The sequence below is a fragment of the Asterias rubens genome, chromosome 9, assembly GCF_902459465.1.
Source record: "Asterias rubens chromosome 9, eAstRub1.3, whole genome shotgun sequence".
Taxonomy (NCBI): Eukaryota; Metazoa; Echinodermata; class Asteroidea; order Forcipulatida; family Asteriidae; genus Asterias; species Asterias rubens.
Genome location: NC_047070.1, coordinates 18231875 through 18255900, shown reverse-complemented (window position 1 = coordinate 18255900; position 24026 = coordinate 18231875). Strand labels below are relative to the sequence as shown.

Genomic DNA, 24026 nt, shown 5'->3' with positions numbered 1-24026 from the left:
AAACCCCAAATTATTTAAAGTTTGCCGAGTTTCCCTTGTGGTTTATTATTTTAAAAGTGGGATAGAAATGAGCTGCCAATTCTCTCCAATTCTGCAAAAGGTTTCCTACAATTAACCTTCCTGATTATGTAAACTTTTCCCCTTTTATCTTGAAACACTTGGTACTGGTCTTGTAAAAAAAAAAATCAAATATAATTTTTTTTTTTTATCATTATCATTATCGTTTTCTTTTCATTCTGGTTAAATTAAAAAAAAATATCAATAGGAATATTTCAAATTGCTGAAGTCGGTTCTTTTGTTGTGCTTTGCAGATTAAGCGGCCAGCTGGCTGGGTGGATCTGATGATAGCTTTTGAGTCCCGTAAGCGCAATGCCAACCCCTACAAGCACAACCCTCTCAATGTGTCTTTGCCATTCTCCTTCATTGACTACTACAAGAAGTACACTAGGGAAAAAGCGTCTGCCGAAGATGCCATTTGGAAGTACAACAGCAGGGACGTCACATGGTCTGCTCAAGGTATCAAGCACAGTTTAGTATTAATAGTCCTTCAGGATTAAATATGTCTTTGAAGTAAAGTAAAAGTAAAGTCTGTCCCGAGCCTAAATCGCTCATTAGACAGGTGTTTACATTCAGAGCCCCCCCCCCAGCTCAGAACCTTGTGGCCCTTGCCCCTCCCCCCCCCCCACAACCAAAATTTTCTTGAGGGGCCTTTTCTTAAAGCCATTACTCATTTTACATATAAGGCCCATTATATTTTCTCCACCTTTGTCTCTTGAGTTCCAGGTATGTTGCGTTTAAGTCCAGAGGGTATGCAGCAGCTATTTAGACCAGCCGTGGCAAATATCATCTCTCTGGTTGAAGGATTACTCAATGAACCACAACTACAGGTAATCATCGTGTCAGTGGAAAAAGCTTGAATGATGAGTTTAAAATAAAAAAACATACACAGCGCAACAATGTTGTATTTTTTTTTAACTACAAAATGCCTTGTTTAAAGGCCTTCAAGAAGTTTAGTAGAGTCACAAATTACACTAACTTTCCTTTTAACAAGGCTGAATGATTTCTAGAGTAGTTTCATTTTCAAGCTGCTACTGTATGAGTAGTTTCAAAAATTATATTTTACTTAGTGTACTCAGAGTGAATCTTTTTCTCTCACAGGGGGTGTCTTACCTATTTTTAGCCGGGGGTTTTGCTCAATCCTCACTGCTGCAGAACAGAATGAGGAAGAAGTTTGCAAGTCGTTTAAGAGTGATCATCCCCCGGGATGTTGGGCTGACCATTCTCAAAGGTGCCGTCATGTTCGGGCTGGACCCCACCGCAGTGCGTGTCCGCCGCTCGCGTCTGACCTATGGCGTCGGGGTGCTGAACAAATTTGACTCCACAAAACACCCCAAGGAGAAGCACGTCGTGAAGGACAGCACGGAGTGGTGTAGAGACATTTTTGATACCTTCGTACAGGCCGATCAATCCATCGCGGTCGGGGATAAAGCCACGAGGAGCTACACCCCGGCAAAGCAAGACCAAACGGCTATCATCATCAATATTTACTGCACGGAGAAGGAGAACGTACAATTCATCACAGACGAAGGGGTCCAGAAATGCGGCACGATGCACATTGACGTGTCTGATTCGCAGAGCGTTGTGACTGCTGGGGGGAAACGGAGGGAGCTCCAACTGACCATGCAGTTTGGCGACACAGAAATCAAAGTAAGCGCCCTCGATGTTCCGACGGGAAGATGTGTCAAGGCAAATTTTGATTTCCTTAGCAAGTAACGTAGCTACAAATCACAAGATTTTAAATCACGCAGCAGCCATTTTGGTCGGGTATCCTGTGCACAAGTATCAATCACAATGGGGATTATGCATTTGTATAGAAGGACCATACTATTTTGCTTGCCGTCTGGGTTTAATCACATGCAAATATGAGGTAAAACAAAATGGTATGGGACTATAGGAGAATCCAAGGACTGCATAACTTAGGATTATGTTTTAAAAGTTAATTGCCAAACAAAAAATTCAAAGCAGAACCGTTGCCAGTATTATACATCATAGGGCCTTTGGGCTGATAGATATTTTCATCCACTGAGCGTATTCATTCTCTCGGCTAAGTGTAATAGTCGGTCAGGTTGGCGAAGTAGTATCTTTTCTCGTCTCCACCTTTAGGACCCCGGTTCAAGGTAGATTGGATGCAAGTCTTCTAGGGTTACTTTATGAGTCTTTGGATGACCAAGTGGTACTTGTAAAGTCATTCCCTTTCTGGCAAAAGGAAAATTATGTATGATGTAAAATAGTTAATCTTAGTTACTTTTTAGACCCCAAAAGTATTTAATTTCCATGCAAAATGATATAAAATATTTAATTTACATGTATGTTATACCTATAGTGTTATGACATTGATTTTTCTTTTGTTATTTTTAATTGTCAATTTTCATTTTTAAATAATTTCCTTTTGTACTTTTGTTTATGCCACGTAAATGTTAACTTCAAATAAACAACTAATAATTATAAGCTCACAGGCACAACCATATATATGTAAATTTCTTTTTGGACAAGTGCCGACTCCTGAAGACAAGTATAGTATACTTTTTGAACCTGCTGCCACCTCACTAAAGTTGGATGAATTGGACATTCTTTTTGAAAGGCGGTGGTAGGATTTTTTCCTGTTCCCTCAACGAGAAAACTATGAAACTTTCATAGGTGACTCTTGTATCTTTCTTAATATTTTTGCCTGAAAATCAGCATTATCCTGATAAAAACTAATCTGGCCCTACATTTAAATGAGGATATATTATATACAGGGTGCCTTATACCGTTCCAAACTCAAAATGCTTTCAACTCTTTACCTCATTTATTATTTTACTGTGGTTCATATTTTTTGTATTTTTTTGAGAACTGACTTTAAATAACTTCTACTATGTAAATTTATCTGCTAAAAGTAAAATTAGGCCGGAGACCAGCTATTCCCTGTAGATGTAACACTGCAGTTTGGTTGGTAACCGATTTAAAGCTTAGTGAATTGAGATGCATGGTTTATCCATTACCTGCCTTAGTGGAAAATATTGCTTAAGAAATTGAACAATATCGCTTAAGAAATTTTTGCTAACAAGAAATAAGTGATGGACCACCCACAAGTGCAAAGGACATGGTTTTGTTTAGCAAAACTATTTTTGCTTACTTTGGGCCCAATAGGGTTACAATTTCAGAGCTGCTTAGATAGAAACGTTTGCTTTTTCTGATAAGCAAAACCAAGTCATTGTTGTTGAATCTGATATGGTAATATGGCTGGTAACCTTTTTCTGGTAAGCAAAGTGTTTTATAAAGTTGGAGTCAGGATTTTTATTAGGTAGCTATTATTAGTCTCTATGTGTATTCAATACCACAGCCTGTTACGTACTTGCCTGTTAGTATTCATAATGTACTGTAAATATATTCTTGCCATTTGAAGAAGACGAAGGAAAAGCAAATACCAAAACAATTTTGACATTTTACAATGTATGTATATAAAATTCATCAAATGAGAATTAAGTTTAGTCTGTTAGAATTTTTCTTCTGGTTTTGTTTTCCAGGAACTTGTGATATCTGTATTTCCATGGAATTTTGTTTACAATGAACAACGGCTACAATCTCTATCTACATGTATGTTCATTATTTTCATTCCAAAGACTTGCACTTCACTTTTGAGGATGCCTTTGTTGTATTACCAGAAAGTTATAATATTTTTAACAATTGACAACAAGTTAATCCCAATTTCAGACTATTGCGTCACCATACATAGGCTTTCTGCTTCTTCTAGTCACACATTCACTATTGTCACTATGAAAAAAACTTTAATATTCCTCAATAGTTAGTCAATTTGTTCCATCAATATGTATTCTTCTGTCTCTTTTGATTTTTTTTATAGTTTTTGTTTACGTCTGTCATTTAAATTGTATACTGAAATTCTGATATTAATTAATTGTTACATGATTACAGTCATTGCTATTCAATTTGGAGATGTGCACAGTTTATGCACTGTTTTAATTCATATTAATACATTTTATCTTATTTATACAATTATATGTACATGAATGTACCTTATTTAACCTGCCATTGTTTTGTAATTATTAGTCATTCATATTCAGCTATCTTTATAATCTACAAATATGGAGTCTTTGAGTGCTGTGTCGCTGAATGTAATCTTGGGGTAAAATCTAGACAATTCTATTTATGTATCTGTATCTGCACAAACGCCCATGGTTGGGCTATCCTGTGCATTTCAGAAGCCGAGAATGGGAAAGCCTGATTTCACCAAATGAATATATTCCACGTCAATGCACAATTGCATTCAATAAGTGTGTCATGTAAGTCATGCATAGATCCTTGTCATTTAAATTGTTTTTATTTAACTGTTTCACAAGAAGTACAAAATAAGAAAAGGAACTTGACCACACCCCACTCTGAAACTACTTAAAACACTAAGAACCGTTATCCCCCTGTGTTCGGCCAACCAAAAGGGGCAGGAATGATTAAGAAAATAACGTTGTGAGGCACCCTATAATTGTCCACATAGGACACCAACATCGTGTTCCACCACTTAAATGACAAGTATCTGTGTGTGTGGTTATAAAACATGAGTTAATTCAAGAGTAGAATAAGTAGAGTCATAATTAATCAATCCAGTATTGCCATTGCCATTTGCCCACCCAAAACTTGCCACATGCCAGTATAGCTTCTAGACAAGTATTTAGTTTGTTTAGCAGTTTTTTTTATAGTTTTCAGTCAGTAATGTATTTATGACCCAGATTAAGTATTGTGTTTAAGTTAGCATAGCTTAGGAAGAGTCATCTGAATTGCCCTGGTCCGGAGAAAATTTTGTTGATTAACAAGATCTTGAAAGTAGGATGTTGACTTGCCGACATTGAAACTAGCCTGATAGAAAACGATTGAAGGTTACCAGAGGATTTGGTTATCCAAAGATAATTTATATTGGGAAGTTGACATCTCAGTAATAGGATGTCGTCATTGCGAGATATTTATCTTTGGGAAACAAGCCTGACATCGTAAGTTTTCTTCGTACGTTGGCAGCCTGCTAGAGGATGTCCTTGGGAAAGTTGACATTTCTGTAAAAGGATGCTCTCATTTCAATATATTTATCTTGAAATGGCGACATTGAAACAAGCCCGACAGAAATCTAGTTGTCTTGGCATGTCAACATCCTACTATAGGATGTCCTCATCTCCAGATAGTTATCTTGTTAACAGATCTCCGATACCACAGAAAGTTCCCTGGAAAATAGACCGCTCTTTTCTTGTTTTATGAACAACTTCAAAATCTACCCGATTATGAAAACTTTTTCCCCCATTATGTTGAATGTAAATCTAAACATCCTCCCAGATCTAAAACTCTTCTCTCCAATTGGGTTCTTGGCTAGTATAGTGATCAAGTTTTCTGGGAGTCCAGGCCTGATACTTCACGGAGGCAACGGAGGCGATTGCCTCCGTTGCCCCTTGCCATTGTCTTGGTGCCCTTGAAATGCTCCAGTAGAAACTTACAATTTCCTCATAGGGTCCCCTGTGCCAAAGAGAAAATGCCTTGGTGCCCTTGCCCTTTCAAAAACGAAGCATACAGGCCTGGGAGTCTTTGGCTTAACAACCAGAACAAATTAAATGAAATCTTTTTAAATAAAAGTCAACTTGATACAGACATCTTTCTGAAACAAAGTATTGAGAATGTTATCAAGAAAGTATTCTACTGTTAATTCCCAATGAATTGACATCTTTAGATAACCCCCTGACCCATGCATTCAATTCACAACTCAGGTATAGATGCAGAGAACAGTCACATTCCAAGCATCGGTAAATTGAGAGACCCCACTTTGCTTTGGTTTAAAATTTGTATCGATAACTTGAATAGTACATTTCAATAACATTTTGATCATCAAAAGTAAAACCATACTCTATCCATCATATTTTGTATTGTTGATATTTAATTACCAAAGTTGTTTTTGTGGTTAAAAGATTTTGACAGTTAGTTTAATCTGTATAGGATTTGAGGCATTGCATGGTGAGGTATCAATGTATATTTGGTTTGCGGTAACACTATGTGTGTATCTACTTGCCAGGGAACTGTCTTGACGATGACTAGAGCAAGCTAGTCGAAACGTTGAGACCAATTTCAGAACTGACTCCGCGGCAGTACAGTTAATTACGATCCTATAAGCTAAAGTAGTAGTCCAGTCTAATTTCTATACCATCCGCCCTGGTAATAGTTAAAAGCAGGACAGTTCTTTTCAGAACTGAGAAGTCTCTCGAACCTCCGATTATCTACTCCACGGCAGTAGAATAAAGCAAGACAGTTCCCTAAGAACAACTCTACCTGGCAAGTAGATACACACATGGTGTTACCGCAAACCAAATATACATAGTTTAATCTGCATTAAACAGTATCTAAAATCCACCAATGTTGTTGCTTTTAAACAAAAAGTATGTTTATAAGTCATGCACCAAACACATTCATTATACTAGTTTAGACTTATACAGTAAACTGCAATGTTGTATTGAGTTATTATTAGTTCAGTTTGCCTATACCACTACAATTTTTTTAACGTATTGTACTTTGTATAATGTAATGAATTTGTACTGAACTGATATGTATGTAACTCTCTTTACTACAACAATACTATTCAAAATTAAAAACAAAACAAAAACGTCCACAGTGTCGATGTTTGTTTGTTTGTTTGTTTTAGGTTTTAAAATAGTGACACTGATGATAAGTCCATTTTCATTTTACCCAATGCCAAATAACCATCCCATTTGGCCAAAGCAAAGTTGGAAACTCTGGCCTTGAGACATCTACCAGGCTTGGCATTTCAAAAGGCTTCTGGAAAGTGGTCCACCAGGCAAGTCAACTGTGCATTTCATTAGACCGATCCATTAGGCTTGGCCCACGACGCACAGGTGAGCAAGAACACAGGATCTCTCCAATGCCTTTCTGCACAAGTCTGCCACGCCCGCAAAGCATACACGCACGCATGTCGGACTTTATTTGTCGGACCTTTGTTGCATTGTGATTGGTCAATATGAAATTGGGCGGAGCTTAATGGATCGGTCTATTGGTTCTAGGAAGTTTTGTTAAATTCACACACTCAAAGATCATTTAACTCATTTTAAAAATTGTTATTATTAACAATTTGGTTGCACAGTTTTAGTAGCCCACATGATACAGATGGAGGGCACCTGCGTGCAGTGATTGCTTGAGAGTTCATCGTTCCAAATATACAGCCATCGGATTACTTTGGTCATGGTCTACTGGCCCAAATTATGTTACTGTTTTATTAGGTATGTTCTACTGAGTAATGGGGATTTTTATTTCAGTGAATTGCACATTTTGCACCCTGATAAAAACATCACAAATGGATTTTGTTAAGTTCAAAAACATTAACATTGTGAATTGGAAAGCTCTCTTTAACTACCTAAAATTCTCCTAATTTGTTTATTAAGTGAAAAACAGGGTGGGATGTCAGATGCTCTGTTTACTTAAGCAGCATGATGATTTCAACAGCATTTCAATCCAATCCTCTGCATAATTAACAAATCATAGTCCATCGTAAACCTCAATCGTCATAGTCCGGAATATCCTCAAACGAGTAACCCCGGTATCCCCTGAATGCATAGAGGGCTAGTCTGACGTGATAGAACCCCGGTATGAAGAGTAGCATTCCTAGGATCAGCACAGGCCACATTCTATCACTGTGTTTGTTATCGATATGTCCTGATACAAGCAACGCTCCAATGGTGAGTAATGTGGTCCCCATGGCGAGTAGGAGGCAAGCAACACCGATTGACCTCCAAGGGATCTTCAAGGGTCGTCTTTGGAACTGTTGCAGTAAGAAATAATAAAATAATCAACAATTACTCGGGCCTGTATGCTTCGTTTTTGAAAGGGCAAGGGCACCTATGCATAACCTCCTTGGTAAAGGGCACCCTATGAGGAAATTGTAAATTTTCGACTGCAGCATTTTAAGGGCTCCAAGGCAATGATCAGGGGCATGGCGGCAATTGCCTTAATTGCCTCCATGAAGTATTGGGCCTGGGTTACTCATCTTAAGAAACTGTAATCATCGGTTTATGTTTGCGTTGAGTAGTGTTGGTCTTGAGAAGAACCGGTGGTTAACAACTCAACAGTTCAACCAGTATGCTCTGATTGTCTTCAAGAGAATGCTTGACTCTGTTACTGGATCAGATCAGAGTATACTGATTGAAACGTTGAGTTGTCAACCACCGAATCTTCTCAGACCTAACACTACTCAAAAGAAATTTACACAAAGTGCGACCACAAACCTCACCTGCTTATACTCCAACCATGCAAAATGTAAAACCCTACGGTACTTCATCTGTAATTACTTGTGTTAGTGTCCTCCTATTTTTTCAATATCTTTGTTCAGGGTGCCATTTAGAAGCCTGAATGGCTTCTGAATCTGTAACTGCCGTAACCAGGGATTACACCTAGCCCTGGTAGGACGTCAGTCGGTGCCACTGCACTGGAGGAGTCCAACCTGGGCTAGGATTACACCCTAGTTTTAGACACAACCTGGGGAGCCCCCCAACCTGGAAGCGACAGGAGAGGGATTACCCAACCAAATACTACAATTTGGTAAGAAAACTGTCTTGTCGTTAGAATGTCAGGCTGTAGTTTATCAAAACCATTATTTGCAAGGCCTTACCTGCAGATCTATATAGCCGTCCCCTGTGTCCGTCATCCGTGTGTATTTTACACTCTTATCAGTCTTCATTCTTTTTGCCATGTTATGTTGACTCGGAAGTAGTCAAGAGTTGCACACCAAATTTTCTTTCATATCTGAAAAACAACGGAACATGGCATGGGATAAAAACTAAACTCGGCAAATGATTTGTTTGAGATTGCGTTGAACATTAATTAATAATAATATTAATACCAAATTTTATGGAAATACTCCATGATTGAAAAATGTTAACAATTCATGAATCAAGAAAAAGACAATGACAGATGAAGTGAAGGATAGATAAATTGGATTGGATTTGTTTTTCTTCATCCTATACTAATCTAATTTTTTAAGTCTAAAACTCTAACTCTGCATTTGATTGATGGTTGGATGCTCATCATTCATTGGAATGGCGTATTCAGACATCATACAACATATTTTGTACTCACATTTGTAACTCCCGTAGTTAATCACATAGACCTTATTTTCGTCACGAAAGTAAAGACCTTGATATGAAAATGCAGCAGGGAAAAACCAGAAATTCAGGTTCAATACATTTCACGTCGTCTGCAGCATAACTGTGTACACATGAAAGGACAAAGGTCAACAGTGTATTAAAATGCGATAGAGGGCGCCTTTTGACAGTATCCTTTTTCATCAAAATGTCTCTAATCAATGCCCCACCCATAATGAGGACAACCCAAAAGCATAAAAGGGAGGTTCGAAATAAATATATTAAATCAAGAGTAAGTGGATGTAGGCTGTTTAACAAATTATCATGTCTATTTTCCTTATTTGCTTCCTTGTTTCTCTGTTCTTAGCCAAAATAGAATCTGAAAATTTAACACCCCTTTATTCATAATGGAAAAACCCCATTCATTTCGCATTCTCACGTTCGACGGGTACCCAGGCGATATATATTTTTTAGACGTTGCATTACGCATAAAAAGGGTGTGGGATACTGTGGGTACCTGCTGTTTTAATACATGTTTTTTTGTGTTGCGGTGGATATTGTTGGTCACACGGCGATCTGAGGTTGAAATAGCTTGGCTTTTTTTGGCGTGAAATTTCACCGATTCCGGCAATTTTTCACTCTATTTGAAGGCGTCAGAAGACACTTGGTGAGTCCAACATTGCAACAATCCCAAATGTTATTGTTGTTTACTTGAGATAGTTTTATTTATTCAAAGCACAATCATGACACATTTTTGAGAAATCAGACCTTCCATTTTCAATTTTCATGCAATCTGGCCTGGTTTGTGTAGAATCTATGGTTAATTTAAACTCAATCAGTACATCATTGATTGAGTTTCTGTACAGCTCATTAATCATGTTAATAGAAGTAACTAGAAAAGTTGTTCCAACTAAAGATGTTTAACTTTACTGTAAAATGTGTTTTTATATGAAAATACTTGTGTAATTGTACTTGTAAACAATCACTTATATTGTATTTGTATATGTTTTATAACTAACAAAATGATGATGACGATTGGAGTCAATTTGGAGACGTACAGTACAGTGAACAACTTACATTAATTAATGCAGGCCTGGATTTACACATGAAGGTCATGGCGGCCAGGACTGATGGTGGTCAAGTGTTTTGTAGCTTTGACGGTCTGGTCTGACCGGCACAAGGCATACATGTAGCTCATGTAACCCCCTTGTTGTACTTGATTATTTATTGATGGATATTACAGTTAACGGATGATATTTTTTTCTACAATTTGTTACTTTGTCTGATTTTGTGTTAGGCCCGACTTCCGAAAATATGTATCATTATCTATATTTACATACATTTTTGTTGTTGAAGGGTTGGGCCTACCTGGTTTTTCTGTTGTTGATTGATTGATTGGCTGATTGGTTGATTGAATTTATTCTGATACAATTACACACACAATACAAAAGTGAATGAAATAAGATTAACTAAAATAGAACACTTGTAAGCAAAAAAAGACTGCACAAAATTATTCAAGGATAACTCCCAAAAAAGCCAATAATTTAGGCTTATGTCCATTGTGGTCATTGATATTATATTATTGAGTATAAAAATAGTTTGTCCATTCGTGTTTTGTCTTAAAAAAATCAATTGTCTTGTTCAGGTTAATCCTGTTTCAACAAAGAACTATTTTGTCTTTTGTTCCCATTCATAAAGGATTTTTGTCAATTGAGGCAATCAAATTAAGTGGAGATAACTTAGTTATCTAACTAAGAAGTTCCAAACTTCTTGACTTCGCTCACTGTAAAGCCTGGTTCAAAGCATATGATGGGGTCTACAATTCAAAATCAAGTGCTATTTCATCAAATAACTTAATGTTGTCTTGATAATGAATGCACCAGTTCTATACTTGTCTTAAAATAAGCCATCCAGGCAAGCGTTTTCATATGCAACAAATTAAATTTTTGTTACCAAAACATGTTATTGTCCAATGTATCTGGTTCTAGCTAGGCATACAATACAATACAATAGTCTTGCATTGTGTTTGTATACCATTTTTCTATTAACATGTAAGAAAACATCGTCTTCTTTTTTTACAAATCTTTTCATAGACTACTATTATTTTCATAAGAAGGATTGAATCGAACACAGACTCTTTCTTCCAAAAATAAATTCAATACAATACCTTTAGAATTCCAAACTTAGGCCTAATTAAATGCAAATTCAAATGACAGTATTTTGTAGTTAATTTGTTATTGTTTGCTTTTGTTAAGTTACATGCTCCTGACGAGACCATATATTTTTCAGAGAATATAGAATGATGTGACGTGCATGTACATACGTACATACATTTGTGTAGACTTTTCATTACAGTTTTTACTACATTTTATCAGGTTTATCTTGGGAAAACCACATTTTGAATATTAATAACCTCAAAATGTATTGTTATTTTGTTCTGGGAAATTCAATCTTTGGTCTGGGATTGATCGGTAGCATTAAAGCAGTTCATAGCGAATTCCTTGTAAATTCAAAGTAAAAAATTCAGATTTGGCCTGTTACAATGTACACTACTGCCTAAGGATTCCATATTCATGACACTTTAGTCAGATCATGTAACAATTCCTATTCATATATTCATGGACAGGCAATAATGCTGGTGTACGAGTGCATAGAGTGTACTACATGTAGGTGGTCTCTACTATGGCAGGCTTGTTTACATCCTACATGTAAGGTACCTCTGATATGAATGAGAGGGGAAAATGAAAGAACCCCATGGAATGCTTCAGATTCAGATTGCAAAAGTAGGGCTTTTAATTAACAGGTTTAGAACCAGGATAAACATACGCAGAAAATATTTCATCGACCTTGGTTCAAATTCAGCATGCTTCAGCCAAACATCCACAAATTTGGGTCCAGAATGCCCCACAGTTTAGGGAAAACCTTAGGAGAACCCTGGTATAGTGATTAAATGTATTTGAAAAAAATTGTCTTTTCAAAAAACCACAAAAGTGAAGTGACCTGTCTTTTAAAAGGGCTCCCAGCTAATGAAGCTTTTTTTACATGAAAAGGGATGGGCATGTTATGTGAACAGGTGCACACTGCTTGTGTGGCTTTTTGTGAAAACATAAAATTGCTTAGGTCTCCTTCATCATGCTTGTTCTGTTACAATGTAAATGTTATACGTGCATGCATCTTTGGAGATGTGTGACTCTTTGAGAAAATGCAGTTATTTTTAGAGTTCAGTGCCCTTTCCGGCGTTAATCAGTAATTTGTCATTTTATCATGGTAGCTCTTCGTGTAAATTGTGACCCTTGAATTAAAACATTCAATCAACAAATTATATTTTTTAACAAAACAAACAGTATATTTTTGCATTAAGTTGAGATGCACCAATTGGGAAGACTAGTATAGCTTCAGAGATTTTCAGAAAAGTGCCGGCAAACTACCGCTCCCCTCAAGTCAATATAAAAAGAAATCAATATATTAGGTGCTAAATTAAATTTGCCATGACATTTTACAGTATCGCCTATCAAGACCCAAAATAGAAGAAAAAACTGTAGTACGTAGGAATGATGACAACCATGGCAAGCTCTGTATTTATTTTTATTTTTCATTTGTGAACATTTGTATGTAGGCCTATATAAAATGAGTGGGGAAGATGGCCTTACATGTATCTTTCGATCCAAACCGGACATAGAGGTACAAACATTACATTAACAAAAAATAAGGATCCAGAAAAAGCGGAAAAATTATAGCTTATCATAGTTTCTATAGAAACAATTGGTGGCTATGAACCAATGGGAGTAAAGGCCTATTTTTGTTTTTAATTGAATTTAAATTTTCTGATTTCTTTTGACCCACCCACCAAATAGATTTTTTTCTAGGAGAAAATAAAATTCACTCAGTTTATGAGGCCGGGGAGACTCTGTCAGCAAGCAAGGGTGATAAATGTTAACATTGCAAAATGTGGAAGAAGTGTCCCATGAGGACTAATGCTAAACAGACATGGTGACTCACACTAAAGTGGTGAATATGACGTTCAAAATGGCAGAGTGTGTATAATATATGGATCTGTTGTACAGTGTTACATGCTGATTGTATTGTGAGGACCAGTGAATTTATAACAGGGCGTTGTACTTACTACATGTACATATTGTGCTTACGAGCAATGGCTTGGAATGGGATGCTAAGGGCCATGTTGCATTGAGGCAATTTACTGGCAATGTTGTAAGAAAAAGAATTCACACATTTTCAAGTTGTATTGTTTAGATATTGCTCCATGCTCCATGGTATCATGTATGTAGTTCCAACAGAACTGTGCATTGAAGTAGCATCTAGGATCATGCTTTGCTTTATGTACTGTTCAAAGAGATCAAAAGAAAGATCAGGCCTTTGTTAGTCTTTATCAGGGCAGTCTTGCACTATCCTGTTGTGTGGGGTGGTACAATGTATGTACGTATCCACACACTGAGTCAGCCAGGACAATCTGAATGTGTTTTATTGTGTACTATTGTACATCTACTGTACAATGTACAAACCATCTTGACTTCCTAAAGAGCAGAACGTGTATTCAAAGATGTACATGATACACGCAGTACAATGGGTTGTAGACATTCCTTTGTTCACACTGTGTGGATGTGTATAAGTCCACACAGTGTTTCAAAACACTGCCTTGAGTGGACCTTTAGATCTCAGGTCCACACTTCACAATAATTAATTGCTTACCCACCCGTGCAGATCTTTGTCTTTGAAATTGAGGCAGCAATTGGTATTTGAAGGAACAACTTCCCTTTGACGTAGGTGAGGGCGCCCTTCTTAAATGACATAATGTGGATAAAGGTTTATTGGCAGGGATAACAAAGAATTTCATTGGTGCAGTACGTTTTGGCTGATGCTACGGGAACAATGATCCTGGCAAATCTTAGTGGTACACGTTCACGTATTTCTGTTGTTTTTACCCTGCAATAATCGGGGGGGGGGGGGGGTTCAGCTAAATAAATAAAAAAAATCATATCAATCATTCATTATAAACGTTGGAAGAGGTATTTCATCGAGGGACCTGTTAAGGTAAATTGTTTGCAACGTCCCTACTGACTCGCTGTCAAGCCTAAGGGTGGTTTTTGTGCACTTTATGATTGACTAAGTGTGTTGTTTTACATATCCAGTTATTTTCTGGATTAATTTAGGTTTCTTTTTAGTTTCATGCATCTACCATTTTCAATTGACTTACCGATTTTGTACACAAACGATGCTGGCAGAGTTTTGGACTGCCTCTTTGAACCAAATCACTGTCCCATGTTTACTGACACCCCCTCTAGGATGTGTGGTATGGTCCAGCTTATCCATCCCGTATGAACTAATACTGTACCAGTGTGTTAAGACAATGGAAATATTAAAATATGTCAGCATGTGCTGATGTAATGTACCTGATCTCAGGTCAAGACGATATAATGCAAAATACTAAAATAACAAAAATTATGTTTCTGTGTTATGAACTGAAATCTGTAAAGTTGTAAACTTTAAGATTTGGTGGTTGTGCTGTTCCAAATCTTCCTGTTCCTGCAGAAAGTTATCTGAAAAATACATTGTTTAACCCAAGCTTCCCTTAATCTGATGAATAAATTTGAAAATCTCCCTGAATTTGGAAACATACTTCCCATGTTCTGATGAATAAATTTGAAATTTTCCCTGAATTTGGAAACATATTTCCCTGTTATTTTGAACAAAATTCTTTACATCTCCCTGATTGTTGTACAAAATCTCCCCGAGTGCAAGGGATGCAAATATTGGTACTTTTAATCTAATTGCTGGGCTGACCTAATGGATACTGTACACGTGTGTACATATTTGATATAGCGCCATTTTTCTAAGGAAAGCCCCAAATACCTGTTCATAACAAAAGATTTAATTTGAGTCTTGCGCTCCAGCTCTCACATTTGCCATTTAACAGGTTGCATGCATAATGCAACACTAACGGCACGCCAGAAGAAGGGAAAAAAAGCCAACGCAATTATGCAGTCAGGCATGGCACCGTCAATACACCATCTGATGATTCCATCCTTGGTGTTGTGAATCGTGTCTCACGTGAAAATCAATTTGCCAAAATTAACATAAAGATATTTATTTGATGGTGTGTACAGCTCCAAGGGGGTGGGGGTGTGTTGTTTACTTGGGGGGGGGGGTTAAATGTCAATATTATTATGAGATATGATTGCAAAATGCAGTACCGTACAAAATGTCAGTTTTATGGGTTGTTATTGAACATGTCTCGGATTATACATGCCATACCAAATCACTCACCGTTATTAGGTGTGATGCGTTCGCACACCCGTGAACAACAATATTGTTACTGTACACGTGTACATCTTATTAAAGGAAAACATTGCCTTAGAGCATGTATATCAATCGTGTATTGTATCCACAGGTACATGTTTTGTATGGATGTTAGAAAAGGTTGTGAATTTAAGGGTGCCCTGGAAAATTACTTGTCGGCATGTACAACTGTAAACAAATGTGTTGATTTAAATGTTATTTATTACTATTCCATATTTTATTTACTAAAACTAATTAAAAAATCTACAATAAACCGTGAATACATAACAAATCTCCTGAATATTACCTGATTACAGGTAATGTAACTTCGTAAAAATAATCTGTATTTTTATCAATTGTTTGACCTTATCTATACAAAGTATAAGTACAAAATAAAGTGCATACGAGAAATGAAACAGGACAACAATTGTAAGAAGGAAAAAATCAAATAAGATAATAATCATATTAATTTATTTACATATTATTTGCAATTTTTATAAAAATATGTTTAGATATGCATTATAAAACACAGATGTTAGCCATTATTTAAGAATATTTAAAAATGGAATACACTGTTAAGATCAGATTATATTAACGATCTGTTAAGATCAGATTATATTAACGATCTGTTAAGATCAGATTATATTAACGATCTGTTAAGATCAGATTATATTAACGATGACGTATACAAAGACTCAATCTCTTAGTCACTTATTCGTCTATCCGGTTTGTTTCCAATTCCAAACAGATACTCCATCATGTCTAACTTGGCAACCTTGAGAAAGATCCATGAGCAGCTCAGACGAGAAGTCAACATTGAGCGTGTCCGCGTCTCACAGGCCGGTGCCGACCTCCGGGATTTCTGCGAGAAGAACGGCAACGATGACATGCTCCTAACAGGAGTCTCGCCCACCGGGGAAAATCCGTACAAAGAGAAGAGCAAGTGTGCTATACTGTAGCGTCGTCTTTGAACTTCAAAGTGTTTTTCTCCCGTCCCCCCTCCTTCATTCCTTCTTCGGTAATCCCTCTTTAGTTTGTGATAGTGGATCGATACTTCCGAGATGAAGCCGGCCAACTTAGGAAAGAAAGTGCCTAACAGAAGTGTGCTGCAACACCCTATGAGGTCCACCATAGCCTCGTGACAACCACACCCCCTTCCTTTGTTAAACTTCAATGGACTTAAAGCGGATCTGTGCAGTCCAAGATGTTTTACCCTTGATATGATTTGATCACAAGTTCTGGAGAAAAACGTTTGATGCACCTTGAAAGATTTCCTCTTGTGATATGAATGATTCAAGTTCAAATGTATACACCTTCACGCGAAACTCTTTCTAACAGTTTGTATTCCCATAGAGAAAAAAGAAAATGACAGTGGGGAAAATATTTCAGCATGCTAGAGATTATGGTCAGCAGCCCAGAAGTTGATCTCCACTAGATCACTCCTTGTACCTCCAGTCAGCAACAATTAGCAAAGAACCTTTAAAAATCAATTTAGGTACTTCTTCAGCCATGATTTTTGGACAATTCTCGGATGAGCGATCATGTGTGACAACCAATCAATTATGCAAATTGATATTTGCCTTTTGATTTATTATAACTATGGGTACTTTTTAAAAATCATTCATCTAAAATTGACAGCTGTAAAATAATTGTAATTTGCTGAGACAAGTAGAACCTTTTTTGATATCAGTACTCTTTACTTTTCAGTGTTTTATTTTTCTCTCTCAATCTTTAGAGAACATTAAGGCACAATTACATGTATAATAAACTTATGCATACATGACTAAAAGATAGAAAAGAATCAGACAAATGCAATGCCCTTTGCCAGAACCAGGCGTTTCCTTCCAAAACTGGGTTTAAATAGTGGCTCATTAAGTACATGAAGATGATAAGGTGAGGATTTCTCAACATAAAAAAAGGAAAGGACATCACTTCAAATTGCTATCACGGTTGTCTTCACCGTTAACGGCAAGTTATTACTTCCAAGAATTGCCTGATTTTGGTCTGGAGCATCACAAATTTATATCAAAAAAGGGGATTGCATGGTCTTTACTTTCAGCGCATAGTACATGTACTGCCAATGTATTATAAAATTGCTGCATGAACAATCTTTTCATGAGGTTTTATTTGCTGCACAGTTTTTAATGATTGAGCATTGGTCACTGTCTACCAATAAAATGCTGGTTTTAGTTCACAACAAGGCATTTTAGTAAACATTTGACCCTCCTGGAAGACAGACTTTGTATGATTATAATTATTTGTGTCCAATCTTTGGAACATTATAAATTTTGCTCTCACAAAATGCAAAGAAAGTAAAGTATTGTGTAAGTCTGTGTAGGACACGTGAAGATTGATCAAATCTTGTTTAAAAGTAAAGGATTCGAGTGTGTCACTGTTTCTGACAGAAAAACACATACCTGTACTTGTACCTTGGATTAGTTGAAAAGAACAGGAAATTAACTGTTAACACTTAAAGCAACTTTAACTCAACCATATTCATGTAATTTTCGGAGTGCTGATGTGTTATAAATGTACTGTGATCTTTGATTTAAAAAAAAATTAATAATCTGCTTGTTGATAATGTCCAGATTTTGTTTGAAAAGTTATTGATGCAAAATATGGTTTTGTGTTTAACATTGATGTGCAACCATTTTCAATGTAATGTGTGTGTACAGAGACAGTTATGTGCAACACTGGGGGTGGGGGGGGGGCTGGAAACTTATCATTTGGAAGTCTTGTCTTCATTACAAAACATTTCACTCGCAATTTCTAAGGATAAAGAGTAATGAAGTACATGTAAGAAACATTGATGTATGCATTCAAAGGGATTCGTGTATCACATGTATTTCATTATTGTGCATTTTAGTAGGTTAAATTTGCTCAATCTGGGATAAGAACACTGTTTAGTTTTTAGCCATACTCAGCTGTGTGTAAAGTACTGTTATACTTTCCAAGAATCCTGTGAGTTTTGCATTTGTTATGAAGGAGATTTAACTCCTCAGGGCCACTTCTTTCCAATTGTAAATGTCACATGCATTTAGGGAGGAAATGAAAATGCATGCAGTATTTAACATTGATAGCATTTGTACGGAGATTTTTTTTTATGGGGGAGAGGGGCTTCAATAACGATATTTAATTGAAGATTTGATCATCTGCACCAAATGTACATGGTTGTCTGGTCCCCTGTTTACCATTAACATTGTGACATGTATTTATTTAATCATCAGAAAAGGACCAGACTATCTGAGCAGTTTGAGTATCATCCCCAGGTATAGATGAAAAACAAGGTAGCTGCAATTTGAAAGTACATAGTTATTCCCTCTTTTTCTTGAAAACATCTTTCCTAATTATTGCATGTACTTTGGCTGTACACATGGGCCCAATTTTATAGCAGCTCAGCACAAAAACATTTTGCTTATAAATCTGAATAAGATTACCAGCTAAACTACCTTGTCACATGGTGATTTATGATTAATATCCTGATCTTTTCTGCTAAGCAGGAAATTGTCAAGCAACATTTTCTGCTTTAGCATTTCTTCTATGAAATTGGACCCAGGCACTGTACTGGATCTGCTCTATGGCATTTTAATGTCATATTTTGTATGCAGTGGAGATTATGCAATGTGGCTTTGCAACGTGACATCAACGTAATTGTAACAGCTGGTAATTTGTTGTAGAATGTGCTTTAAAAACAAGCCAATATTTGACAGTATTTGAGCTAGGAAAAACAATGTAAATCATGTCAATTTGCTCTGCATTCTTAAATTTATGAGCGGAAACAAACAAGTTTTAACTAATTTTAGAACAAAATGCATGATTTAAAGGAAACTTTTTCACTGAACTATGTACACAAGTACTTCATGTAACTATTTTTCAATTAAGTTAACTTCTGCATTTTTTTTAAGAACGCTGGAGCAAAACCCATTTCTGTATCAATATATTCTCCAAGTGTGTTTAAATGTGTTACTTGGTACTAAATGTAAAGGGGTTTTAAGGAAGCTCTTAAGGGCCAATGATATGTGATAAATCTTTGTAATCATAGATTTGTAATTTTGTAGTTTTTATTTTACCCGTAAGTAAATACTGTAATGTTTTATTAAGTCGACTGTGTTCAGTTAAGAAAAAAAGATAAAAAGGAAAGAAACAGTACTCAAATGAGTAGAATACTTAAAATAGATTATCGTAAAGTTCATAACTGTTTCAATTTGTACAATGGTTTCTAGCTGTGTAGAAGTTATAGCAGTTTTTCAAAAATATAAAAAGGCACATGAAACAGCAGTGGTGATATTGGAAGACATAATACATACATACATGACCTAGTGACTAATTCATGTCCTGTTAAAACTTGTTTCCAGAATGCATCCCTTTAAAATCACTCTCTTATTAACGACTGTAATTTTCAGTGGCTATTGGCCAAGTATAAGAAGCATCGTATAACGTTGGCTCAGTGCTATAAGGTCTTTAATTGCAATAACTTACTCATAATAACCAAGAGGTCTTTACATGAAAAGCATGTATTAATTTAAAGGAAAAAATAACCATCAATATCAACTACGAAAATGTATGTTTCTATTTGCAAAAACAAATACTTTGAAGGCTACTCTTGATTAAGTAACTCTGTTTATCGTTATCTCCAAAACATGCAAACCAATTTGATAAAATTCATTAAAATTGCACTAATGACCTTAAAGTACTGAGTAGACTATATCCAAGTTTTGGGGTCTTCTCTAACGATGTGTCCCTTAAACCTCACCACACTTCACCCAAGTGGGTGCACAGTAGGCAGTGCTATGTGGTGTGTTATAGCTACTACTAAAAGCCTAAATTATGGTAAATGTTCATATGGTCACAAAAATTACAAACTTTTACAGAAACATTCTACTGGTGTCTTCCACCTCATGTCAAAGGGAGAAACAAATAATATATTAGGAGCTTGGTTTGAGGAAGAATGAATTCTTACATTTTTAGACGAGTTTTTGGTTTATTTTAACTTGTTTTGGGAGAGTATTCTGTATTGCGGTCACCCTCTGGGCCAGAAAATAATGTCCTGTTTTAATATAAGAAGCAAGACTGCAGAGTCTGTATTGAAACCTGGTTTGGTGTAGTCAGTAGACACTGACAATGTTATCATAAATAATAAATAAATAAATAATTAGTAAATAAACCTTAAATTTGACCTCAAAACCTATGAAAGTACTATAGCTTGTCTACCTTTCCATGACCAACTTGGTGCATAAATCTGTTACCATCAACCCTACAGGAACTTAAGCCTTATAAAAGACCCCCTTGTATAAGTCGTTTCTTGTAGAAACAGCGCCCTCACTGAGGTCAAAGGAAGACCTATCATTGGTTGAGAGTTGCGCGTGGTACTACACGTTTGTACGTTTCCATTTCCTTTGCGACAGTGGCCAATGCAAGGGGTCTATAAGCCTTATGTAATGACGACATCATGGTGCCATCTAATAGGTAAACCGTTGATGAAACAATGGACTTGTATGCAAGGCAATCAGGATTAGCTAATGAACAACCTCCTTTTGACCTCGACGCGAGGGTGCCCTGCTGAAATTACGTCATATGCATAAGGTCTATTAGCTCTGCAAACAAACATGCGCAGATTCTGGTGCACCAAATTGTTCAGTTTGATGAAAGGCTTGAGGTGAAAGCACTCTAAAAGGCAACCCAGCACCCGAAACTCATTACATACGTAACTGTTTATTAAATGTAATCACAATGTGTGCACTGTAGAATGTGATAGCAATACATTTGAACTTAATTAATTAAAAAGTGGATGTGTCATTTATTCTGCAGTTCTTGGTTGTGTCTCTTATTTCCATTCAATAAATAAATCATATAAAATTTATACAGCGCTGTACCCTTTTAAAAAAAATGTATTAAAATGAGATTTGACCCATCCCTTAGAAACAGCCGAGTGTTTTTCTTCCAATTAAGCTTGTCCAAAAATAGGCCTAATGGGGCAAAGGCTGAGGTCTGATGATAAGAATACTAATTACTTGGGCAGTTTCCTCTTCATTATGATTGATGTTTGAATTGAAGGACAGGCTATTTCAGTAGACCGGATCTGAAAATGGTATCCTAGGGATGAGATGTTTCAGGCTTTTACATGTATCTGAACTAAAACTTTTAAAGTCAGCGTGTGATGAAGCAAACCAGCCATTACTTTTCAGAATCCTGCTCTTCCATCTACTGCTGAGGATATAAAAGCTCTGTTGAATCTAAACCTCAAAGGTTTATCAAATTGTGGAAATGTCATCATTTCAACATATTCTTCCTCTTAAAATTCTTCCTCATAATACAGCATGCCCCAAAGTTGGTAATTGTCCGTTTTCTTTTAACAAAATAATACTGTTTTGGAAAATAAATGTAGTCAATTAAATCCCATGATTATAAGCTTTGTTTTTGCCCATTTATTCTGCATGAACTTGCTTGTCAGGAAATCTGTAATTTTAAAAGAACAATCATTATATATTGCATTTTTATTATTTTTTCATCATTTTCAAAAAGAATTCAATTGTTAAAGGATGATCCACCAACATTGAATTGAATTTTAAATAAAGGCAATGTAATAAAGAAAGATGAAGCTTCAGGAGCTTGCAAAATATTGATAAAATTAACTGAGATATGCACAAAACTATAAAGTGCAATTTTAATTGATAAGTAGAGTGTAAAAGCACAGCAGGCACGAGAGGGATTCGAACCCTCGATCTTCTGTTTACGAGACAGACGCCTTACCCCTAGGCCATCGCGCCTGACGGTCGAAGAGGGCGTAATAGTTTAATATATAGCCGAAATTGCATTCATGCATACAACGGGTACTCACTATACACCGTTATCTATATAGTATCACTGGTACCCGCTTGTGCGATGCTGGACGGAAGGGCCGATTTATTTTTCCAGGGAACTTCGTTTTGTTTTCCCAGTGAATTGTTGACGTGCAATGGTTATATTCATCAATGGTTGCAATTTTTCAATTCATAATAAATACATTCAAGAAAAGCAACTCATTCTGAAAAGAAAAATCACAAACGTTTTATTTTTGTAAGCTTTGTGCACTATGGGAATAGCATAGAGTCTGGTTAACAACATGTATGAAGAGCCTAAACGAACAAATTTAGGTTTCAACTTGCAAAACTTAATGTTTGAATCCCCAGCATACAATCAAGAGACGAACAATAGTAACAGAAATACTGAGAAGAAATATTATATGAAGGTCAGTATTTAGGCTATTTTTAATATTGTAGCGATTTCTAAAAACGATATTTCAGCTTGGTACGCTATGTGGCTTTGTGGCGCCCCATACACCTGTAAATCACTTATGGGGGAAGTTGAGGGCGCTGTTATGTAATGGCCATAGAAATAGAACCCGGGTTCTATGGTATTGGCCATAGAAATAGTTTTATTTCTATGGTATTGGCACTTTTTAGTCGTGAAATAAACTGTAGCTTATAATACTTACCTTCTTGTAAGGTTAGAAATACATGGCTAGCTGATGTGTGACAGTAACTAATAGTAGACTAGTAAAAGTAGACACACCAAGTCCAAATACAGGACCTACACTACACTTTCTCTTCCAATACAATAAATTGAAAACTGTCGGCTGCTAAATAATGACAGCTCCAATAAAATCTTCTTTTAATGTTAATTTATGGAGATTGCACTGTCTGCATTCAATAACTTGAGAAATGGTGCTTATTGCAGTACAGCCGTTGGTTTTGGAACTCTTGAATTGTGTGATACGTGTTAAACTGCTCGGACAGGCCAGTGCAGTTATATTGCCTGCCAGTAAAAGGCCCTGGAATACATTGAACATCACTTGGATGCCATGGGTTCTTCAAAACCAAAATAATCGGTTGTTTTTTGTTTTAGCGCCACCTGCTGGTGGGGACCGCCGGGCATACAGAGTGGGAAAGTCACATTGCTGAATGTTGTCTCCGGGAAGAAATATTGGCTTCACAGTTTATATAGTCGCTTTCGATCGATGAAACTAGGTACGTTACTGAGAGTTGAGACCAATTTTGCGCTCGCTCTGTCGCTCAAGAGTAATGATAAAAATCATGTGGAAACCCAATTTTGTTGGACCGTTTCAACTCGGTTGATTAAGGGGCCTCAGGCGTCCAGACGGTTTCAGTTTTCGACCCCTGTAAAAATGATGGGGAACCATGTCAAAATGATTTCAAAATGATTTCAAAATGGCAATCCTTGGAAACATGCAAACATATCTAATGATTTATAGGATCCCCGTGCCTCCCTCTCCTCGGCTCCCTATATGAATATTGATTCAATTTAGAATGACGACGAAAGTTAAATCCTCAGGCGGACATTGTTAAAGTGGGTCCTCTCTGCATGCCCGATGAGCAAGTGCAGTTGTACCCTTTTCCCGGTAAAACCTATTGAACAGGCATGTCAATATTATGCTAATAGGGAAACAGAAACTTTATTCCTTTCACCATGGTATTAGTACACATTTCCCCGCCAGCGTTAAAATGTATTTATTTTCTCTTTATTCAACCCCAAGGGTGCCAGAAGCTACTGCTTCTTTGT

At 36.5% G+C, this 24026-nt stretch overlaps 2 protein-coding genes and 1 non-coding gene across 4 annotated transcripts in view; 1 reads left to right on the top strand and 2 right to left on the bottom strand.

The window, feature by feature from the left end:
• LOC117294526 overlaps positions 1–2354 on the top strand; it is a 40845-nt gene extending 38491 nt beyond the window's left edge. The window contains exons 8-10 of one of the 2 annotated variants that reach the window (XM_033776978.1): positions 312–516; positions 784–887; positions 1159–2354. In XM_033776978.1, coding sequence (XP_033632869.1) covers positions 312–516; positions 784–887; positions 1159–1773 — 924 coding nt within the window. In that variant the 3' untranslated portion in view covers positions 1774–2354. Of the gene's footprint in view, positions 1–311; positions 517–777; positions 888–1158 lie in introns of both variants that reach the window. The other variant, XM_033776977.1, reaches the window with a different exon arrangement.
• Positions 2355–6540: 4186 nt separating this feature from the next.
• Positions 6541–9303, bottom strand: LOC117294753 (transmembrane protein 230-like). The gene is made up of 3 exons (XM_033777268.1): positions 9169–9303; positions 8702–8835; positions 6541–7855 (listed from the first exon to the last, which is right to left on the bottom strand). The coding sequence occupies exons 2-3, from the start codon at positions 8780–8782 to the stop codon at positions 7592–7594; spliced, it is 345 nt and encodes a 114-aa protein (XP_033633159.1). The 5' UTR covers positions 8783–8835; positions 9169–9303; the 3' UTR covers positions 6541–7591.
• A 12859-nt stretch (positions 9304–22162) lies between these two features.
• Positions 22163–22234, bottom strand: Trnat-cgu. The gene has a single exon. It is a non-coding gene; the product is annotated as a tRNA-Thr (tRNA).
• Between the last annotated feature and the right edge of the window lie 1792 nt (positions 22235–24026).

What these genes read in the sequence shown, in the direction of transcription:
- LOC117294753 (XM_033777268.1), bottom strand. Translation starts at nt 8,782, where the DNA reads ATGGCAAAAAGAATGAAGACTGATAAGAGTGTAAAATACACACGGATG. An exon ending in ACGGCTATATAGATCTGCAG is followed by an intron (nt 7,856 to 8,701) that starts GTAAGGCCTTGC and finishes TTACTGCAACAG; the next exon opens with TTCCAAAGACGACCCTTGAA.